The 20,145-nt window shown below is 46.6% G+C and overlaps 3 protein-coding genes across 5 annotated transcripts; 2 read left to right on the forward strand and 1 right to left on the reverse strand.

Annotated features, from left to right (window-relative positions):
• Window positions 1-979: 979 nt before the first annotated feature.
• On the forward strand, window positions 980-5,205 carry palm1a (paralemmin 1a). The gene is made up of 4 exons (XM_088349198.1): window positions 980-1,050; window positions 2,429-2,535; window positions 2,600-2,731; window positions 3,557-5,205. The coding sequence occupies exons 2-4, from the start codon at window positions 2,526-2,528 to the stop codon at window positions 4,036-4,038; spliced, it is 624 nt and encodes a 207-aa protein (XP_088205324.1). The 5' UTR covers window positions 980-1,050; window positions 2,429-2,525; the 3' UTR covers window positions 4,039-5,205.
• A 2,269-nt stretch (window positions 5,206-7,474) lies between these two features.
• Window positions 7,475-10,973, forward strand: misp (mitotic spindle positioning). Of its 3 annotated transcripts, none has more exons than XM_088348821.1 (5): window positions 7,475-7,547; window positions 7,802-9,435; window positions 9,670-9,761; window positions 9,830-9,972; window positions 10,051-10,973. In XM_088348821.1, the coding sequence occupies exons 2-5, from the start codon at window positions 7,890-7,892 to the stop codon at window positions 10,193-10,195; spliced, it is 1,926 nt and encodes a 641-aa protein (XP_088204947.1). In that variant the 5' UTR covers window positions 7,475-7,547; window positions 7,802-7,889; the 3' UTR covers window positions 10,196-10,973. The 3 variants fall into 3 exon arrangements, with proteins under 3 accessions (XP_088204947.1, XP_088204948.1, XP_088204949.1); XM_088348822.1 differs by having other exon boundaries at window positions 10,054-10,973; XM_088348823.1 differs by having other exon boundaries at window positions 9,830-9,868; window positions 10,470-10,973.
• Window positions 10,974-11,206: 233 nt separating this feature from the next.
• Window positions 11,207-19,620, reverse strand: plppr3b (phospholipid phosphatase related 3b). Its single transcript, XM_088348820.1, has 8 exons — window positions 19,473-19,620; window positions 17,316-17,469; window positions 16,315-16,500; window positions 15,432-15,558; window positions 14,975-15,164; window positions 14,839-14,896; window positions 13,562-13,735; window positions 11,207-13,499 (listed from the first exon to the last, which is right to left on the reverse strand). Exons 2-8 carry the CDS (start codon window positions 17,412-17,414, stop codon window positions 12,330-12,332), a joined length of 2,004 nt encoding a protein of 667 aa, XP_088204946.1. The 5' UTR covers window positions 17,415-17,469; window positions 19,473-19,620; the 3' UTR covers window positions 11,207-12,329.
• Window positions 19,621-20,145: the final 525 nt, after the last annotated feature.

Consider the following 20,145-nt stretch of genomic DNA (forward strand, 5'->3'; position numbering starts at 1 on the left):
AAGAATGCACACGCAAAAAGAAAATGGTGCGGAGAGAAATATGCAACCAATTAAAAAGGTTTTTTTTTTACAAACAAAATATTAACTTTTCATGGAGGATAACCACACACGGCGACCCTTTGACTTTACGTGATAAAATGTACCAGTTTTTAATCTATTTTTACGGGAGAACCACACTCATTTTCCACAATATTTTAAAAAAACGCGTGCTTGTTTTAAACCGGAAGTAGCAAACTTTGATCAAAACGGAAATGGAACATGATCGTTGGAGCGCTTTATGCGCAAAGATTTCAAAATTAAACAACTGTAGCCGAAAGTAATAATAATAAGTCAAGTTTGTTTTTGTTGTTTACATTTTAAATGGCGCATTGAAGATGGTTATTTTGACTCTTATTGCACACCAAGTTTCTTATTTTGACTTTTTTTTGCATCCTGTAGTTTGTCATTTCGATCATCATTGCTTACTGTAGTTTGTTATTTTTACTGTTCAGTTCTGAGTTCGTTATTTTGACTATTATTGCTTACTTTAGACGCCTATATTGACTAATATTGTGCACTCAATTAGTGGTTTTGACTGGATTTATTGCATACTCTATCTTTTATGTGTGGAACACAATCCGTCTCCACAATATAATGGAAAAAAAAATAGTTTGAAAACGGAAATAGCAAACTTTTACTAAAATGGAAATCTAATGCGACGGTTGGAGTGTTTTATTCAGGCACAAATATTTCAAAATAAAACAGCCGCAGACTGAATTAATAGTCTCCAGTCTAGATTATTATTTTGTTTGATATTGAAAAAGCGGTGGATTAAAAAGATAACTGTAAGTGTTTTCAAGCGGTAGTCTACGACGTAAAGCGGTCATTTTGCTATGTTTGGATAACAAAACTGCGCCCCAGACCTGACGTCATACACTTGAGAGAGGCGCACTTCCCGGAACTCGCTTTTATTTTGAAACTGTTTTGGTACTCGGGTGGGCGTGGTTTCAGAGTTCCAGTCATCCGCCCGACTGCGGTTCGCTGACCTGCGCGCGCACACCCAAGCAGCAAGTAAGCTTTTTTTACACAATCTTTGTTTTTATATATGACATCACAGTGACGTCACTTGTCAGCTTGATCGTTTTCTATGATTGGGTGTGACTGAAGCTTCCTGATTGGCTGGCGAGTCTCGCTGGTGGCGAGCACGCGCGCTGTGCTGCAGAATTGCGCGTTCACGGCGGAAGTGGACGGCGTCTCCTGATTGGACAGCTCCCGCGATCCATAATTGGCACTCTTTGTGTTATTAATTATAATTACATTTGTGATATTAATAATAACGGAAGAAAATGGCCGTGCTGTGTTTGTCCCTTAGCGCCTCCCGCCACTTTCTAGTCCTCATGTGGGCAATTACGGGGTCGGGGGCTGCATTTTGGTTCCAAAATGGGGCCAAGGGGCCCCTCCGGGAGACATTCAGATTCAGATTCAGATTCAGATCTACTTTATTGTCATTCTAGTACACGTGTATACAGAACGAAATGTCGATACATCTGACCCGCACAGTTTCCTTGAATGTACAGATATTAGTAAAAGTTGTATTGTATTATGGCTACGTATAGTATTTTACCATAGTGCCGATAGTGCAAGAGGAGTAGCTAACCGGATGTGCAAAATGGGCAGTCAGGTTAACAAGTCAGGTAAACAGTAACATTAACACTGTAACAATAACGCTGTAAGTACAATAGTGCAGAGAGCAAATGTGCAAGGAGTGGCAAGCTATAAAGAACTGCCAGTAGTGCAAAAAGTCAGATTAGCAGCCTTTTAGATTTAGGTTAACTATATGTTAGATTGACCATTTAACAGTCTAATGGCCAGGGGGACTAGACTACTGCGGAACCTGGTGGTCCTGCACCGCACACTGCAGTACCTCTTCCCAGAGGCTAGCCAAATGTTCTCATTTATCAATAAATAATACATGTAGATATCTTCGTATTATATTTCTATCTATCTATCTATCTATCTATCTATCTATCTATCTATCTATCTTTTTATATCTATCCATCTATCTATCTTTTTATATCTATCTATATATCTATCTCTATCTATCTACCTTTTTATCTCTCTCTCTTTCTCTCTTTCTCTCTCTCTCTCGCTCTCTGTCTCTCTCTCTCTCTCTCTCTCTCTCTCACTCTCTCTCTCTCTCTCTGTCTGTCTCTCTCTCTCTCACAGGTAAAGCAAAACGATATATTACATCCCTATTTTAAGCACGTAATTCTCGTGTTTTTTTTTAATTTAAATTCTTTTATATGTTTTTGATTTATTACTGTAGTGTTTTTTTTGTATTATTATATCTGTAGCATTATCCCTCAAGCGCCCGGGTGGTAGGGGCAGCATTTCCTGGGGTGTGTCTTGGTTAGCCACACCTGGCATCAACATTCCCTTCTGCTGACAGGTGAGCACTTCCCGTCCGTCTTCAGTCCCAAGCTCGGAAGGAACCGCGGTCCGAGGATCAACCACCGGTCCGGGACCGAAGACCCTCATTGGTCGAGATGAAGCGAGGTGAGTGGCTTTCTGTCGGTGGGCGTGGCCACACCTCCAAAACTCTTCTTTTTTTTGGTGGCAGCCGTCTACTCGGTGGAGATCAAAGTGGAACGAGACAAGACCACGGGAGAAACCCGAGTCCTGTCCTCGCATACCAAACTCCCCGTGGACTGCTCGCGAGGCGGCGTCAAAGTTTACGAGGATGAGCAAAAAGGTAAGCCGAGGCGATTTTCCGATCATTTTCCGATAAGATAGAAAGAAAGAGAAGGAGAGACAAAAACAGAGACAAAAAGAAAGAGAAAGAGAGAAAGTTAAAGAGAGTGAGAAAAACAGAGAGATTAAAAGAAAGAGAGAGAGAAAAAGAAAGAACGAGAGACAAAAACAGAGACAAAAAGAGAGAGAGAGAGAGAGAGAAATAGAGAAAGTTAAAGAGAGTGAGAAAAACAGAGAGATTAAAAGAAAGAGAGAGAGGAAAAGAGAGAAAGTTAAAGAGAGTGAGAAAAACAGAGGGATTAAAAGAAAGAGAGAGAGAAAAAGAAAGAATGAAAGAAAGAGAGAAAGAAAGAAAGAGAGAAGGAAAAGAGATAAAGAGAGCGGGGCAATAAACAGAAAATATAGTTAAAAAACAAGAGAGAGAAAGAGAGAGAAAGAGAGAGGCTGAAAAGACAGAAAAAAAGAGTTTGGGAACAAGATAGAAAAAGAGATACAGAATGAGAAAGAGAGAGAGAAAAAAGAGAAAGACAGATAAAGAAAAAAGAGGAAGAGGGAGAGAAAAAGAAAACGAGCAAGAAAGCAAGGGGAGAAAGACATAAAAAGGAGGAAAAGATAGAGTGGAAGCAAAAAAAGAAAGAGTAAGTTTGAGTGTCATACGGAGAGAGAGAAATAAATCCAGCTCTGGCAACATCAAGTGGACATATTTCAAACTGTCTCTTGTGCTTCTATCGGCGTCGTCTCGCGGGCCGGAACAAAACCCTTGGCGGGCCCGAGTCGGCCCGCGGGCTGCATTTTTGACTCGTAACCGGCCACTTGTGCCCCCTAGTGGTCCACGCGGTGAACGGACAGGACGACGCCCACCTGCTGAGTGCCGCCGAAGTGGACGAGCTCATCCTCAAAGCCCACGAGGCCGCCGATGAGACAGCCAATCGGGAGGCTGATCGGGCGACCAATCAGGAGGCCCGTCTCAGCTCGGTAGCGACGCCTACGGACCTGGCCGGCGAGTCCCACCGGGTCCGGTCGGAAAACAGCACCCAGGAGGCGTCGGGCGGGTCCCGGACCCCCACCCAAGCCAAAACCCCGCCCCAGAAGCCGGTCCGGGTGCCGGGACGCCAGTCCACGCCGGACCTAGACCACCAAGTCAGAGGTCGTCAAGGCAACCAGGAAACGCTGCCCCAGAAGTCGGAGGCGGAGCCTGAAACGAGGGTGGGGCCGGAGACAGAGGCGCCGGCGCCGAAATCTGACCAATCCGAGTCAGGGGGCGGAGCCAAAGAGAAAAAGAACTGCCGGTGCTGCAGCCTCATGTGAGCCTGCTGGGGGCGCCAGAGAACCGGCCACGCCCCCTCCAGACACTCTCTAACCCTTCCGCTAAGCTAACCCGTAGACTTGCGATTTTGCACTGTTAGCATGACATTAGCATTAAAGGTTGTGTTTTTTATTTATTTATTTGAATGAATGAATGAATGAATGCATGAATGAATGGCCTTTATCATTTAGACAATACATTACAGTAAATGTCATTACTGCTAGCATCACATTAGCTCTAAGAGTTGTGTTTTTTAATTTATTTGAATGAATGAGTGAATGAATGAACGAATTCATGAATGAATGACCTTTATAACTTGTATAATTCAGTAGCGTACAGTAATTATCATTACTGGTAACCTGACATTAGCATTAAAGGTTGCATTATTTATTTATTTGAATGAATGAATGAATGACTGAATGGCCTTTATCATTTGGACAATACATTACAGTAAATGTCATTACTGCTAGCATGACATTAGCTCTGAGAGTTGTGTTTCTTAATGTATTTGAATGAATGCATGAATGAATGAACAAATTCATGAATGCATAGCCTTTATAACTTGTATGATTTAGTAGCGTACAGTAAATATCATTACTGTTAACCTGACATTAGCATTAAAGGTGGCATTTTTTACTTATTTATTTGAATGAATGAATGAATGAATGAATTAGCGTGATTTTAGCATAAGGAGATGTGTTTTTTTTTCATTTATGTTTCAAATATCGAAGCTTTACAATCAGATTTAAAGGGAACATTCGCTTTTATATTGATCTCATCCGTCGGCAAACGTGCCATTTAGCACTGCTAGCATGACATTAGCGTTAGCACGGAAACATTAGGATTTTTTTTTCATAAATGTTTCGAATATGGATCATCCTTGAAACGGTACAATCGGATATAAAGGTCACATTTTGTTTTATCGTTAGCTCATCTAGCTGCATACGTGCGATTTAGCATCGTTAGCATGACATTAGCGTTAGCACGGAAACAATAAAAGTTGTATTTTTCTCCAATCGTTTTTCCAAAATGTTCAACATTGAAATGTGACAATCAGACTTCAAGGGAAGATTTTGCTTTACTTTCACAAGAAATGTGATTTCACGCTGTTAGCATGACATTAGCATTAGCATGGAAGCATCCTCATTAAACTCTGTCGATTTACATGAGCTGTTTTTGTACAATGTCTTTTATGCATCTATTTCAAGACAATATTTTTCTTCTTTTACGGACTAAAATAGGGTCGGGAAACTTTTTGTAGCGGGTGGGCGCCAAGGGTTCAAAAACGTGGTCAAGGGGACCCTCCTGGTGACCTTGACAATATCACACTCACATGACTTCTACATGTTATATTTCCTTGGATGAGTCTCATCAAATTGCTTTAAAGAATAATTGGTTGGGTGCCTGTTTTAAGCACTTCATTTGAGATTTAGTTTTGTAGTATTACTTTAGTCGTATTCTTTTGTATTTCTGCAGTCAGATTTTTGCAGTATTTTTGTAGTATTACTGTAGTTCTATTTTTGTAATTCTGGTAGTATGTCTGCAGTAGTATTTTTTTAAATATTTACGTAATATTATTTTCTTAGTATCTCTGTAGTATTTTTGTAGTATTTCCATAGTAGATTTTTTCTGTATATATGTCATACTTTTGGAGTCATGTTTTTGTAGTATTTACATAATAGTGTTTTCTTAGTGTTTCTGTAGTATTTTGATAGTATTTCCATAGCAGAATTTTATTGTATTTCTGTAGTATTTTTGCAGTAATATTATAGAATAATTCTTGTCGTACTTTTCCATAATAGTATTTTTGTATTATAGTATGACTATGGTAGTATTTTTGTCACTCAGTATTTCAATTCTATGTGTTTCCTTTTATGATAAAAGCAAAATAAAATATGAGGTCCCTGATTTACAGAACTAATTTGAAATATATATTTTTTTCATAATTTTGTAGTAGTTATGTTGCATTTCTGTAGTCGTATTTTTGTTTGTAGACACACAAAAGTACAACGATGACAAAGTTGGCATAAAAAACATGTTTTTGTCAGTAGCATTTTATTTACTCTGGTCTTGATATTTTGAGCAGTTTTGCTCGGAGGGCCGTATTCAAAATCCCGATGGGCCGGACTTGGCTCGCGGGCCGTCGTTTTGCCCACCTCTGGACTACGAGCTTCATATTTCAAAAATACAACCGCAGTATTACTACAAAAATACTACAGATATGTTACAAAATTATACTATGAAATTACTACAAAAATACTACTGCAGTAATACTACCAAAATGCTAAAGCTATATTATAAAAACTATACTATGGAAATACTACACAAAATAACTATGGAAATACTACACAAAATAGTACGATGGAAATACTACATAAATACTACAAAAATACTACCATGAAAATACAAAAAAAAATACTACAGCTAAATTATAAAAATGATAGTATGGAAATACTATATAATTACCACAAAAATAATACGATGGAAATACTACATAATGACTACAAAAATACCACTATGAAAATACAAACAAAAGTACAACTGCAGAAATAATAAAAAAAATACAACAAAAATAAAACTACAGTAATGCTAGAAAAATACCACAAATATCCAACTACAGAAATACTACAAAAAATACAACTAAAGTAACAAAAATATATGATTTTGCTTTTGATTGCGATGGTCTTCAAACCCAATGAAGCTTATAAAATTCCATTTTAGTTACGCGTCTAAGATGCTGGTCTGCTATTGGTCCACGTCCTATCATATGCTGGTCTGCTATTGGTTTGCTACACTGTGTCATGAAGATGCCATTGGGCTATTGGCTGAACTACCTCCCATGACCACTTTCTATGTCTTTATTCAGTTTAGAATATTGTGTGCTTTGTTTGTGAGTTGTGAGTTAGTCCTATACAGTGTTGTATTTTTTCTATTGTATTTCTTCGCTATGGGCTTGCCGTGATGCTTTAGGCGAGAAGCAAAAACCTGATAACCATGGAAATGAAGAAATGTAATATCAGAGAAGGCACATTAATGGCTACCCTTGTACAATTGACAATAGGGACTATTATGAGTGAAAAAAAGGCTTTGAAGCGGATGCCAATAAGAAGCGGGATTTTTTTCAATCACTTTTCATTTGAATTTACTCCCCCTGCCTCCTTCTGCATCCACCCGTTACTTGACCGTACCAGCTCACATTGAAGGTAAATACAATTTCTCAGTTTCCTTTAATTTATAATGTTACTATATGTTATAGTACTTACTACTTTCTATTTTATTTGATCATTTCTGGGGAACGAGGGTTTTGGAGAATTTTTCGTTTTTTCCTTGCAGTGGGTGCGCATGTTTTCCCAACAATCAAGGTCCAAAAGGTTCAACGTTCGTCGATAGCCAATAACGTGCACGAGGAGGCGGGGCCTCGTACAAGGGGAGGAGTCAGTGTCAGGGAGAGAAGAGGAACATAGTCCGGTAGTCACTTACTTGCTTCTTCGTCCAGGTGGACCTCACTTTGGTAAGTTCTCAAAATGTTTGGAAGTGACTAGAAGTATTAGCATTAGCGTACGCTATCTACAGTCTATTTGTTTTGTTTTGAACTCGGATCTCTGAACTTAGGCGGCCTCGTAGCGTTATCAGTCGGCGGCAGATCGGGTGGGGCTACCGCGCTTTTCTTATCAACTCGGCTAAAGCTAACGCTACTAGCGCGCACTCACCTAATCAGCTCTATGAGTTCCCATGGTAACATCTTCTCTTTCTATCTGCATACAGTAGCAACCTTCTTCCAGTGGGGGGACAAGCGAGACCCCTTTGGCTGCTGAGTGGACCGTCATCACCGGGTGATATCTACCCTAACACCATGGATCAGGTCCCCAGGAGGTGGGTTCTGAAGCCCTTGTTCCCGCCGCTTCAGCCAAGTGACCTACGAAGCATGGCAGATCCCACCACAGGTGACCGGGACTTCTCAGTTCCAGACAGTCCGCCGATCCGGGCTCGCCAGGTCTCGGTCTGGCAGGACGAGGGAGACAGCGGCGACGAGCGGCGTTCCGGCAGTTGCGCCAGCCCCGCCAGCAGTTCGGGATCTCGTTGCGGGTTCTACTCCTTCACGGAAGATCCGACGAGTCCGGAGGCGGAGCTAAACGAGGAGTGGATGGTTTCTCCTCTGCGGCAGGTTCATCTCACCACGCTTAAGGAGGACGCAACTTTTAGAGTTCAGTCCTACCTGAGCGGGAACAAAACGGAGACTTTGTTCACAGACTCCGACTCGCAGTACCAAGTCAGGCCAGAAAATATGCGCCAAGTGATGGGGAAGGAAGAAGCCATGCAACTGAGAAAGGAAATCATCCAAGAACAAGCTCCAAAGAAAAGTGAACGGCCGAGTCGGAGTCCATCAACAAATCCGCTCGCAGAAAGTTTCTGTTTGAGCTACAGTCCCGTCAAGCGAGACCGTCCTTGCGTGGTAGACCCTGCGACCATCGACAGGACTCAGATCGACTTCAGTGCCGCTCGGCAGCAGTTCCTGAAACTAGAGCAGGACAAACGGAATGTCCCCGTTCAACCGTGGAGGACACGTGTGTCTTTCAAGGCGGAGGAAAAGGACGGAACCTGGTCTGAGGTGACGGCTCAATGTGAGAGAGGGCTAAGTTTAAGTCCAAGCGGCATTCAGAAGGGCTTAGATTTGTCTGAGGACTCTTCAGTGGAGGCGTGCCAGGGCCCATTGGGCACCAACGTCGCGTTCGATGACAGAATTCCCCCAATCGCTAAGACTGCTATTCACAAAGAGACCCCGATTGAAAAGGAGGTGCGTTTGCTTCAGGAACGAGAGGAAAACCTCAGACGCTTACGAGGCCTAGACCACAGAAGTGGATTCTCAGAGATGGTGGAAATTCAACCCAAGCATGTACAGTTGGCGCCAATTTATACCAAGGCCCAAGAAAACAACCATGTGAGTTCTGTTGTTCAGCAAGAAAACCACAAGGGGAACCCTAACCAGGGGGATCCGGGACAGCCAAAAGAACATTCAGACTCAAAAAAACTGTTTCATGACCAGGAGATCATTTTACCTTCTTCCAGTCCTGAAAAAACCCTTTCTCCTCCGTCCCATGATCATGTCTGGTCACGGATCAGAACTCTTTCTTGGCAAGAGAACCAGGAATCCATCCATCCAAAAAACAGTGACCATCGTTCAATAGAGAAGGAAAAACAAGAACCGCTGAGGCGGCAGGAAGGACTTCAGGAATGGGGACGGTCCAGAATTTCTCCAAAGTCCAGGGACTCCAGAGACTTGAATAAGACCAGAACGCCCAGTGGGGAGATCAGCAAGCCTGGCCTCTTTACTGCAGCTCCATTGGTGGAGCAGGTATCCAAAGTGACGCACAAGCTTTTTTACCCCCAGGAAAACCCAGGTGACCAGAGATCTTGTTTTTGGTACATTCCTCCAACACAAACACATTCTTCTGACATTTTTTAAAAGCACTTGAAGGTGTAGCTTCTCGTAATCTTCCTGAAATTCAGCTGTAGTCATAAATGCCAAACAATAAGTAACTAAACGAGACCAAAGTCCTGAACTTCACCTTCTCCCCTTTGAACCAAATCAATAATGTCCTTCCATATTGACTCACGACACGTTATGCCACCAGTGACACTCGGCATCTCACCCGCCCCCAAAGGCCTGACGGAGGCGCTGCTGAGAGACTTTGAAAAGCGCCGACTCGGGACGGACGAAAGCTCCGTGAGTGCACGCCGAGAACAGTCGACGGCTCTGGCACAACGCTCACTTCCTGTCTGCTTTTCTTTCAGTACGCTGGAATTCAGCCTGTCGATGACATCAACAACCAGGTGAGAACAGAGATTTCTTTCTGGTACCATGATTCTGAAATGGACAAAAAGTCTGGTTACAAGAAAGTCCTCTATGCGGTCTGCGACGAGGGAAGGGGGCAAAGGTACTTACAAATTAACCAGAGCAAGAATGGATATGCAGTCTGATAGATCCATCCATGATCTGCACCGCTTATCCTCAGTAGGGTCGCGGGGGTGCTGAGGCCCATCCCAGGCATCCTCGGGCAGTGGGCAGGAGATGACACCCTCAACCGGTCGCAGGGCACACAGGGACAGACTACTCACTCCCGCATTTACACCTCGGGACAATTTGGACCGGTCAATTAACCTAACATGCATGTTTTTGGAATGTGGGAGGGAACCGGAGTGCCCGGAGAAAACCCACGCAAGCACGGGGAGAGCATGCAAACTCTGCACAGGATGGTTTGATCCCATGACCTCAAAACTGTGCCGCACATGCGCTAACCACCAGTTCAATACATTGATGGAGCAAATAAGAGTGTAAAAATGGCGAAGTCTCGCCAAAAAAAGGGGGGGGGGGGGTAACCTGAACCAGTTCTAACCGTATTGTAGTTTCACTGTTTTCTAAACGTCTTTGCAGGTGGTGGAATCCACTCGAGTTATTCGACACAAAAACCAGCGGGCTGTCCGCTGGGAGGCAGGGGTCTTTGCTAACCAGCTCGACCAGTGACACTAGAACCAGCGGCGTCTATGCACCAGTGAAACCAGAATAAGATGTCGTGTCTGGACCAAAGGACGTCTCTGCACCAGTGACATCAGAAAGAGGGCAATGTCTGGACCAGTGACATCAGAAAAGAGGGGGGGAGCCTTACTTGTGAAACCAGATGATGGGTTTCCCCTACACCAGAGAGAAAGCAGAGGTGCCCCTGCAAGGGCGTCTCTGCAGCAGCTAGACCAAAAAGAGGGGCGTCTCTGCACCAGTAACACCAGAAAGAGGTTCATCGAAAAGGGCATCGTGCTTGGACCAGTGAGACCAGTAAGAGGGACTTCTCTGCACCGGTGACACCTAAAACCAGGGGCGTCCCTGCACCAGTAAGACCACAAGCAGGGGCATCCCTGCACCAGCGAGACCAGAAGTTGACGAGGGAACCACTTGTTCAATTCCAAAATCAGGTATTCTGCTGGCTGCTGTTTCTATGGCAACGAGCTGCTTGGCCTGCAGGAAACGTGTACGTGTGCGCTGGCACTCTATATCCATAAACACTGTTTCCATGGTTACCATACTCGGGGCTGCATCCCTGCCTCGCTTTGGCTTTTAAATGGGAATCGCTTCGATCAATATTTGTCGTGCGCACGCGACCAGAAATGACAACTCGCTTTCTTTGAAAAGACGTTTTATTTGTCATGCGGTCTTTTTTGTTTACATCCAATAAAGTTTTTTTCCACCTCGAACGTTTCTTGTGCTTCACAATTGTCGAGTTGAACCTGGGAACCCAGAGGGCTTTTCTCAAGGGTCCTTGCGAGAAGACGGGAACGCTCGTCTGGAACGGAACCAAGTCAGGACCTGACTCTCCGTCCTTACAGGTCATACGCTCTCCAAGCACTTGACCAAAATCTGGAGGTAGTCAACCGATTGGCATGGATGGCGTTCACTGCACTACATTAAGATTCCGGCTCTGATTCAAATTCCGGACACCGCAAAGCAAAATAAATCAAACGGACTCCACGTTCCGAGCAAAACCGGTTTGTTGACGGCTTCGCTAGCGCCAAAAACGACGTTTTGTGACCGTGGCCAACACCAACGTTTCCTCATCACAGTGGTTAGCATTAGCCACAGACAAAGCTAACAAACTAAAAATCCAAATTTTGAGTTTTTGTGCCAATGTTTTTTAAATGATCCACTTCCTGTATTTTGCAAGCTCCTCCCCTTCCTCTTTTAGAATTTTTTTGCGACGTCACGTCAACATTTTGTCACACAAACTCACAACAGCGCACATGCTAGCATCACCACGAGAACTGAGCCAAGGCATCGTAGACGCAAGCACATCGATGTGGCCCTTGCTGCCACGCTTCGGCGAGTCGCCATATTGGACGTGGCAAAACAATGTTGAACTTTTCACGTCTTTATTCCACAAAAACGATCGATAAGCTGCCACCCGCTGACCCTCCGATGGAAAGGCACAAAAAAACTGAAGTCGTGTTGCCGCGGCGACAACTTCATCATCAATCATCGATGTCACCGAACGACGGCGAGCGAAAGAAAGAATTGTGCTCTATTTTTTTACAGTACATGGCACGAGTGGCAAAATTTGGCAAATGCGATGCGAAAACGGTGAGATGTTTGGCTGGAATTCCAAATTTGATTTCGATCGCGACCTTTCTTGAGAAAGTCCGATACGGCGGCGACTTTGGCTCACGAGAGTGTCGACGGTCGAACGTCTCGTGAATCGGAGCGCCTCGCACGCTGCTCAAAGAACGGTCCATCAGAACCAGTTGCCAGCTAATCCTTCATTCTGCAACTCTGGAAACTCTTGAGGTGGTTTTCCTGCAGACCCAGGTGAGCGTCCCGCTCCAAAAGAACCAGCGCCGTCTTGCGTCTGGCGGCCATCTCTTTGCGCTGCGCGTCCGTCAACACCTCCAAGGGTTCGGCGGCGCCGGATCGCGTCGGTCGGAAGCTGCTGCCGCAAACCGGCGGGTCGCCGCGCCGCAGACTTTCATGGTGGTAGGCGGCAGGTGGGTCGGGTGCGCCCCACTCCCAGGGACCGGGCGGGGCTTGAGCCAGAGGATGGTGCGAGGCGTGAGCGTCCACGGTGACCGCGGGTCGGTGATGCCTCCCGCTTCCGGGTCGGTAGTGCGGCGAGGGCGCGGTCGAGGAGTCGTCCGGGGACCTTTCGCTCAGGAGGCCCTGCTGCTTGGACATGGCGACCACGTGAACCAGTCTGGGTTGATTGGCTGCCACGCGAGCCGCCGCTTCGGGTCCCGTCTTCTCCCGGATGGCCATCCACTTGGCGCGAGCCACGGAGCTTTTGGGCGAAACCGGAGGCGGCGCGGCATCGGGGATCTGCGGCGGTCTCGGCGTGGCCACCGCCTTAGCAGGAGGAGGAGTGGGATTGCGATCGGACGGCGTCTTGCGTCGGACGAGGCCGGGAGAACGTACGTAGTCTTCGGCGTCCTCCTCGCCTTCTGCCCGCATTTCCGCGGATCTCTGTTTCCATTCCGACAGGAGACGCTGGGACAAAACCGGGTCGGCGGGGACCGTCTTCAAATGTCGCTGCAGCGGTTGGACCGGCTGAACGGGCGGCACCGTTGCATCGGGATAGCCCTGAGCCAGAACCCCTTCGTCCACGTTCACGCTGGCTCGCGGCAAAGTGTTGCTGAAGGTCAGCATGGTCTCCTTGGCCATCGGACTCCGCGGGGCCAAGAGCTCCACGTCGACGCTGGCCCTTTTGAGGCTCCCCACGGCGGACCCCTCGGCGGGGAGGGAACCCATACCGGGTTCGGGACTCCTCGCTATCTCGTCGTTGCTCTCGGAGGCCGAAGCGGGACCTTTGTTGTAGACCGACTCGTGCCCCCGCTCGGTCAGTGCTCGTAGAGGGTCCTCCAGGCTGGGCGGAGGGGGCGGTGCTTCGGGGAGGTCGGAGGACTTAAAATTGGCCACGGCGTGCAGAGCCTGCGGGAGAATGGACATTTGCATAGGTGGTCCGAGTGAGCGGAACCCCGAGGCCATCTTACCAGGTAGGCGGCGATGAAGGCGCCGACGAGGAAGCCCACGTAGATGTCGACGGGGTGGCTTCGGTGCTGCGTCACCTGCGTCAGGCCGCTTAGTGCGGCGGCGATGGCGAATAGGAAGACCAAGACCGGCTTCAGCAGCTTGGTGCTGTCAGAAATGGTGGCGTTGAAGTACATCTGCGGGAGAGAGGCAGGGCAAGGGACACCGTTTACCTACTCGGTCCACAGCCCAGTATTTCTGACTCGCCGATTGGCGATTTCGATCAAGATTCGCCTTTGCTTCTCACAATGACGTTTTGTGTAGCAACTCTCATCAAGCCAGGTCAAATAAGAGCAATTTGATTAGTCCCTTCTAAGCCCCGCCCTTCTCAACAGCCAATCGCCGTCTCCGGTTGCCAATCCAGGCGCCTTGTGGTTTTTGTTAGAATATTGTAATAGGTCCCCCCGTTTATATAGTCATAATTGAATGAGTTTTCCAGTTCCAGTACATATATTTGATGATTTGAATCATCACGTTGTTCATTTAGTTGTGATAATGACATTTATCCACATATTTGGTGAAGGATTTACTTCCGGTTGTGTTGATTGGATGTCTCAAGGCCGCAGTTTTACCAGACCCGCTTACAACATTTCAGGGATTCTGTTCGAGCTGGACCAGGTTGAAAATAGGTCATTCGGAAAACCCCAGATCCAAAAACAGTTCTCTCAAAGCACTGCCCCCCTGAATTTCCCAGTTTTTTGGGGGAAAAGGACATTGTATTATTCATAAGCAGAAGATCCTTTTTTCTAATGTTTTATTCGTTTTATTGTAATAAAAACACAACTGCTCTCCTCTCATTTACTTATCTAAAGTCTTACGGAACCTCAATGTTGATTACAGCCTTTTCTTTTGCCGGTTTTGTCCAGACTGTGTCTTGTGGAACGACCACATCGACCTCGAAATGCTATGTTCTACCTGACTGCCATCTTCCTTTTGCATTATCACGCAAACGTTACAGCGGGTGTCTGCTTTTCTTTGTTAGACTTTGTTGGCGTACCGGGAATGGCCACCTTAGGGTCCTGGCTTCTATCTGCCCCTTCACCAAAATCTCTAAGGCTAAATCCAAACAGGACAGCAAGGCATGGAGACAGAGGAATCTGAAGAGATCTGATTGGCTAGACGCCCGGATCGGGGCCAAGGACAACACCGGGTGGACGACGAAGACGAGAGACATCGATGAGACGGATCGCGAGGAAAGGAAGGTCGGCGACAAGGAAAGGGACCCGGGGAACATACTTACCGAAACGTAGACTGCGGCAAAAGCCGACAAGGTGGCATGCTGGGACGGGAAGGTTTTCCTGGGCGGGCGGAAAAGGTCGAGACAAATCAGGGAAGCGGGCGAAAGACGGGCGGTAGATAGAAGGGGGGCAACGTACCTGGCGGCGGCGATGGCCTGCCGGTCGTGCCCGGTACAGATGTCTTTGGTGACGTAAGCGTTAGCGTCGCAGGAGACGTGGCTGTAGTTGGGCTTGCAGACGGTGAGGAAGAAGGGGGCGTGGTAACCCGTCGACAGCTGGATGACGTCCGTCACCAACGCCGTGGCGCACAAGCCGAACACGTGAACGCCTGCCGGCAGGTGGCGCCGCCGAGGGTCGCCGACCGAGAAGACAAGGCACGCGACCGTCCGCATTTGTCCAAACCGGCTTTTGAATTGGATTTGGGTGTCCTTGCCCCACTCACCAGTTTGTGTGATGCCCACCCTTTTGTGTCCTGCCCACCACCGTGTTTTGTGTCTCGCCCACCTTTTTTGTGTCAAATCCTACCTGTTCTGTGTCCCTCCCACCATTTTTTGTGTTTCGCCCACCCCAATTTTGTGTCCTGCCCGGCTCGTACCCACAAAGCGGACGGTCCTCCTGAGAAAAGAGTTGAAGTTGCAGCCTCCGGCGTTAATGCTTCCTTCAACACGTTGGACTTTGCTGCGAGACTGCTGCAGGTAAAGCAGGGCCTCCCCCAGCATGATCTGCGGGCAAACAAGCACAATAGAAGGGATGTGAGAAACAGGGGGTGCCCTCTTGAGATGCAGGAAAATGCAAGTGGTTGGCGAGGGACACGGGGGGGGGGGTACAGGAGGACGGCGGAGCGCAGGGAGAGGATGCAGGAGGTTGAATGGGGTGTTAAAGAGGATCCAGGGCGAAGCCAGAGGGCGCAGTGGGCACTGGGTGCGTGTGGGGGATGTTGGAGAGAGCAAGGAAGCCCAGGGGGTGCTGACAGGGTGCAAGGGGGTTGCAGGGGGTTAGAGGGGGTTGCGGAGGAATGCAGGAGCTGCTAAGAGTCACAGGGGGTGGCGCAGGATGGTGCAGAGAGATGCAGCAGGCATTAAGGGGATGTAGGGGAAAGCAGGAGGGTGCAGTGGGTACAGGGTGCGTGTGGGAGATGTGGAAGAAAGCAAGGAAGCCCAGGGGGTGCTGACGGGGCTCAGGGGGTATCCGGGGGGTTACAGGGGGTAACAGGGGGTTGCAGGGGAATGCAGGAGGCCCAAAGGGGCGCAGGGGAGGCGCAGTGGGCGCAGGATGGTGCAGAGAGATGCAGCGGGTGCTAAGGGGACGCAGGGGGAAGCAGGAAGGCGCAGTGGGTATAGGGTGCATGTGGGGGATGTGGGATAGAGCAAGGGGTGCAGCGCAGGGCAGGGAGGCCGCAACAAGAGTGTGCAGGAAGACCAAGGAGGACGCGACATGACAACGAGGACAAAGGGTCGCGCAGGAAGGAGGTCTCGTACCGAGGCGGCCGGGCCGGCGAAAGCCAGGCTGAGCAGCATGAGCATGGGGACGATCTCGTCTCCCCCGTCCACGTAAGGCTTGCTGAGGTGGCGGTCGTAGCAGCGGAAGCCGAGACGAGGAGGACGCAGGACGTCCGTCAACTCCAGGAAGTAGAGCGACACCACCGAGGACGCCACGATGGGGAGCTGCGCCACCAAAAAGAGAGTCGGGTGTGTATTTCGAAACAGCCCGTGAAATATGCCCCAGAAATATGCACAAAAGTACAGAGGAATCTTGACCAGAGAGGGAGAAGTTGTTTATTGATATTCCTCAGTGTCCAAACAACGTTCTCATTCGTCTAAGAGACAATCGGCTTTCTTATACCCTCGGAGCAAAAACATCACGTCAGAAATATCACATGTTGCATAGTGCGTCCCCTCGCGATGACGCACTTGTTTTTCTCAAAGTGCATGCTACCCGGAATTGACCATTTTTTTTCTCAGAATGTTTTCGTCCACTTTCGATTCTCCAAAGTTCCATAATTTCCAAGAAAATCGTCGGAGTTAGCCTGACACAGCAAAATTCCTTTCAGCTTGCGAGGCGAATGTTATTATTAATAACACTCGCTGACATTTAAACTCAAGAGAAACAAGCCTGGAATTTCCTGTCTAAACAAATGTGTCCGATAAGCTCCGACTCCATCGATCCACAACGATCCCCCCTTCGGGAGTTTGTCTTCCACATTGCATCAATCACAAAAACAACAGAAAATAAAATCTAAAAAAATAATACGGAGTAAAGGTAAAGTATACTAAATCATAGCAGTACTTCTACTACACGGACATAATGACCCGAATTGTAAAATTTAAACGCCGGCGCGTCAGCCTGCTGTACTTATTTTAACTTTTGTTGATAACGTTTTGCTTACAAAGAATCTCCGACACTCCAAACATTGATTTAAACATTTCAACCCATGCACTCGTCATGTACGGAGACGCGCCTGTCGGCTGTTCTGGCCTACCTCCACAAAGTAGAAGCAGGGCAGGAGCGTGAGACTGTCTTTGGGCCATTTCTTTTTCAACTTATCCGACGGCGGTGGCGGCGGACTCATCATCATCATGGTGGTGGAATTCAAACGCGAGTGGGAGGAGCCTCCGATATTTTCATCCCAGATTCTGCAGACGTGGAAAAAGGAGTTTGTTAAAGAAGGCGGCCCGAGGCACAGTCCTTTTGATATCCATCCGTCTCCTCAAATTGCTTTGAAAACGCTGACAATTAAAGCCAAAATCACTCCTTTGAAGCACTTTCAATCGTTGTATTTTTCAAGTATTTTCTGAGTATTTCCAAAGTCTGATCTTTGTTGAAGTTATGTTTGTTGTTGTATTACTGTAGTTTATTCCTATTTTGGTACCATTTCTGCAGTCGTTTTTGTGGTATTTCCACAGTAAAATCTTTTTGTATTAGTCATTTCCCCACTTGTAGTAATGTCACCTATTAAACATAGCAAAATATATAAAGGCCCAGTGTGTAACAGTTGACCAGTAGGCTCCAGGCGTCAGTGATGTCATGGACCTTTTGGACAATTTTACATAGAGTGGAACCTCAACTTACAAATTTCTTTACATACAAAAGTTTCAGGTTACAAAGAACCTGAAGGTTCTAAAATAGAGTACACTACGCTCTGCCTTTCGCCACTCCCAGAGTTCTACCTGTACGTACCCGTGAATCCCAGCCTGCTCTTCGTGTCCCCTTCCCGCTCAATTGTCTACTGTATGGTACCGCTGCGAAGAGCTATCATTCACAATGGAGCCCACCATAGAGATGCGGAAAAGTGGACAGGGAGAAAAGAAGAGGAAGATACTTTTTCTGGCCGTCAAAACAAAGTAAGAGATAATCAAGTCAAGTCATGTTTATTTGTGACGCCCTTAATCACAAAGAGTCTCAAAGGGCTGCACAGACCACAGATTATAGATAATGATAGATAATACGTGGGATAAAAAGGGAAGCTTTTGTGTCGACAAGGAGAATGCCTCCATCATTTCCATAGCACCAAGTCTCAGGATTCGTGGAAAGAAATCACCCAGGAAAAGGCGTATCGCCCGTTATGATGACGTCTCTTTCGTCCGATTGTCAAAAGCCTACAAAAGCAGACGTCATCGAATCAGTTTTTCAAGAAACGCCAGGAAAAAAACACTGCTGATGACCAGTGAACAATGAGGCCAGTTAAAAGGATAATGAATATTTTTATTATTTCCTTTTTTTTGTTGTTGTGTTTATTGTGCCGTCATCCAACATGTATTTGTTTCACGTTCTGACGCTCTTTTATGATTTATTCAAAAATATATCGTTTTGCAGGGGTTGTAACAGATGAGCTCATTTACATTCAAAAGGTGTCTCTGCTTACAAACGTTTCAGGTTACAAAGCTACTCCCAGAGAATTTTAAATTTGTAAGAAGCAGCACCACTGTATTATTTGTTTATCGTAGTTCACTCCGTTTTGTGTAGCGTTACCCGATGTTAAATCTAGGTTTCCTATTTTCCTCACGCTGAGTTTCTGAGTTTTCCCTTGCCCGCATGTCGCTTTCAGATCAGGGGATGGAGGTCCTTTGAGACTTTTTGCGATTAACGGAACTTGACTCGCACCTCGACGAGATGGCACTGTAACGAAAACCACCGCCAAATGCGGCAAGATGGCGGACAAACATGGCGCCGACTTCCACGGGGATTCCGCTATACAAAAAAATATACGTTTCTCGACCTGTGAAAATGTATGAAAATGAACATTGGTATGATACTTTGTCTTTTGGCCTAGTATTTGTTTTTACTGGATAAAAGTTTTTTTGTACCACTAGGGGGCGCTCCATATCACACACTGTCCCAGCCCATTTGGGCTCGAATCCGGATGGTCTCTGTCACCGTTTTAGCGGACGACGTCGTCGCAGATTGCTGATATCGTCGCGGTATTCGACATCGTCCGTCTTGCTGTGAGTAAATAGGCGCCGCGTTGTGTCCGTAAGGTTTATTAATCGCCAGCATTAATAAGGGCAGCCATTGGCGGAGCGATGAATGGGGTAGATTTGGGGGCGTGGCCAATTCATGAGCTTTATGACATAACGCACGCGAATGCGCGTCCCCGACGCATTGAGAATAAAATGTGGAAAAAAGGCGCGCGCCTTACCTGCGTTCACCGCAAAAGCAAAAATGGAGGAAGCGAGCTTGCCTTCCTCCCCTTTTCCTTCCTTCCTTCTTTCCGCGCGTCTTCTCCGCAGTGCGCGTGCCCGAGTTTGCGCGCGTTCGCGACGCTGAGCTGGGGCGCGCGAAGCCACCGACCGACGAATCGATGGATCCCGAGTACTAATGACGTCTCGATGACGTCACAAAGCAAACGCTTGATAAGCACAGCTGTGACGGTGCTGAGAGAAGCACAAGAGAAAGATAAACAAAATAACGACTTCATATGTCCACTGGATATAAATAGTAGACAGTCTGTGTATAGCGCTTTTCAAGTCATTGAAGACTTCCAAAGGGCTTTACGGTGCACTTCACACTCGACCCATTCACACACACCTCTAGCGCCACCTACCTGCTATTAGGGGTTTAGTGTCCTGCCCAAGGACACTTTGCCGTACTTTTCACTGCTTTGAAGTTTTTTTTCCTGTACCTATTGATATTTTTCAGTTCTTCAAACTCTGCACTAGTCTTTTAACTACCACTCACTACTTTTAACATACTTTTCACTCTTTTTCAGTTTTACGTGATTTCTAATACTTGGAGTCCTTTTCCCCATGACTCTCACTATCGGTACTTTGATAGGATTCAAATCTTCATTCTTTGGAGTACTCTTTTCAAAA

The sequence above is a fragment of the Urocampus carinirostris genome, chromosome 12 (assembly GCF_059441175.1).
Source record: "Urocampus carinirostris isolate Australia breed hairy pipefish chromosome 12, RoL_Ucar_1.0, whole genome shotgun sequence".
Lineage (NCBI taxonomy): Eukaryota > Metazoa > Chordata > Actinopteri > Syngnathiformes > Syngnathidae > Urocampus > Urocampus carinirostris.

Excerpts from the sequence above, each read along its gene's own strand:
- palm1a (XM_088349198.1), top strand. Across the intron at positions 2,732-3,556 it reads TTACGAGGATGAGCAAAAAG|TGGTCCACGCGGTGAACGGA; the intron begins GTAAGCCGAGGC and ends TGTGCCCCCTAG.
- misp (XM_088348821.1), top strand. The coding sequence starts at position 7,890 with ATGGATCAGGTCCCCAGGAGGTGGGTTCTGAAGCCCTTGTTCCCGCCG. Across the intron at positions 9,436-9,669 it reads TTACCCCCAGGAAAACCCAG|TGACACTCGGCATCTCACCC; the intron begins GTGACCAGAGAT and ends TTATGCCACCAG. Across the intron at positions 9,973-10,050 it reads GACGAGGGAAGGGGGCAAAG|TAGGGTCGCGGGGGTGCTGA; the intron begins GTACTTACAAAT and ends GCTTATCCTCAG.
- plppr3b (XM_088348820.1), bottom strand. The coding sequence starts at position 17,414 with ATGATGATGATGAGTCCGCCGCCACCGCCGTCGGATAAGTTGAAAAAG. Across the intron at positions 15,165-15,431 it reads GAGGACCGTCCGCTTTGTGG|GCGTTCACGTGTTCGGCTTG; the intron begins GTACGAGCCGGG and ends ACCTGCCGGCAG. Across the intron at positions 13,736-14,838 it reads TTGCCGCAGTCTACGTTTCG|ATGTACTTCAACGCCACCAT; the intron begins GTAAGTATGTTC and ends TCTCTCCCGCAG.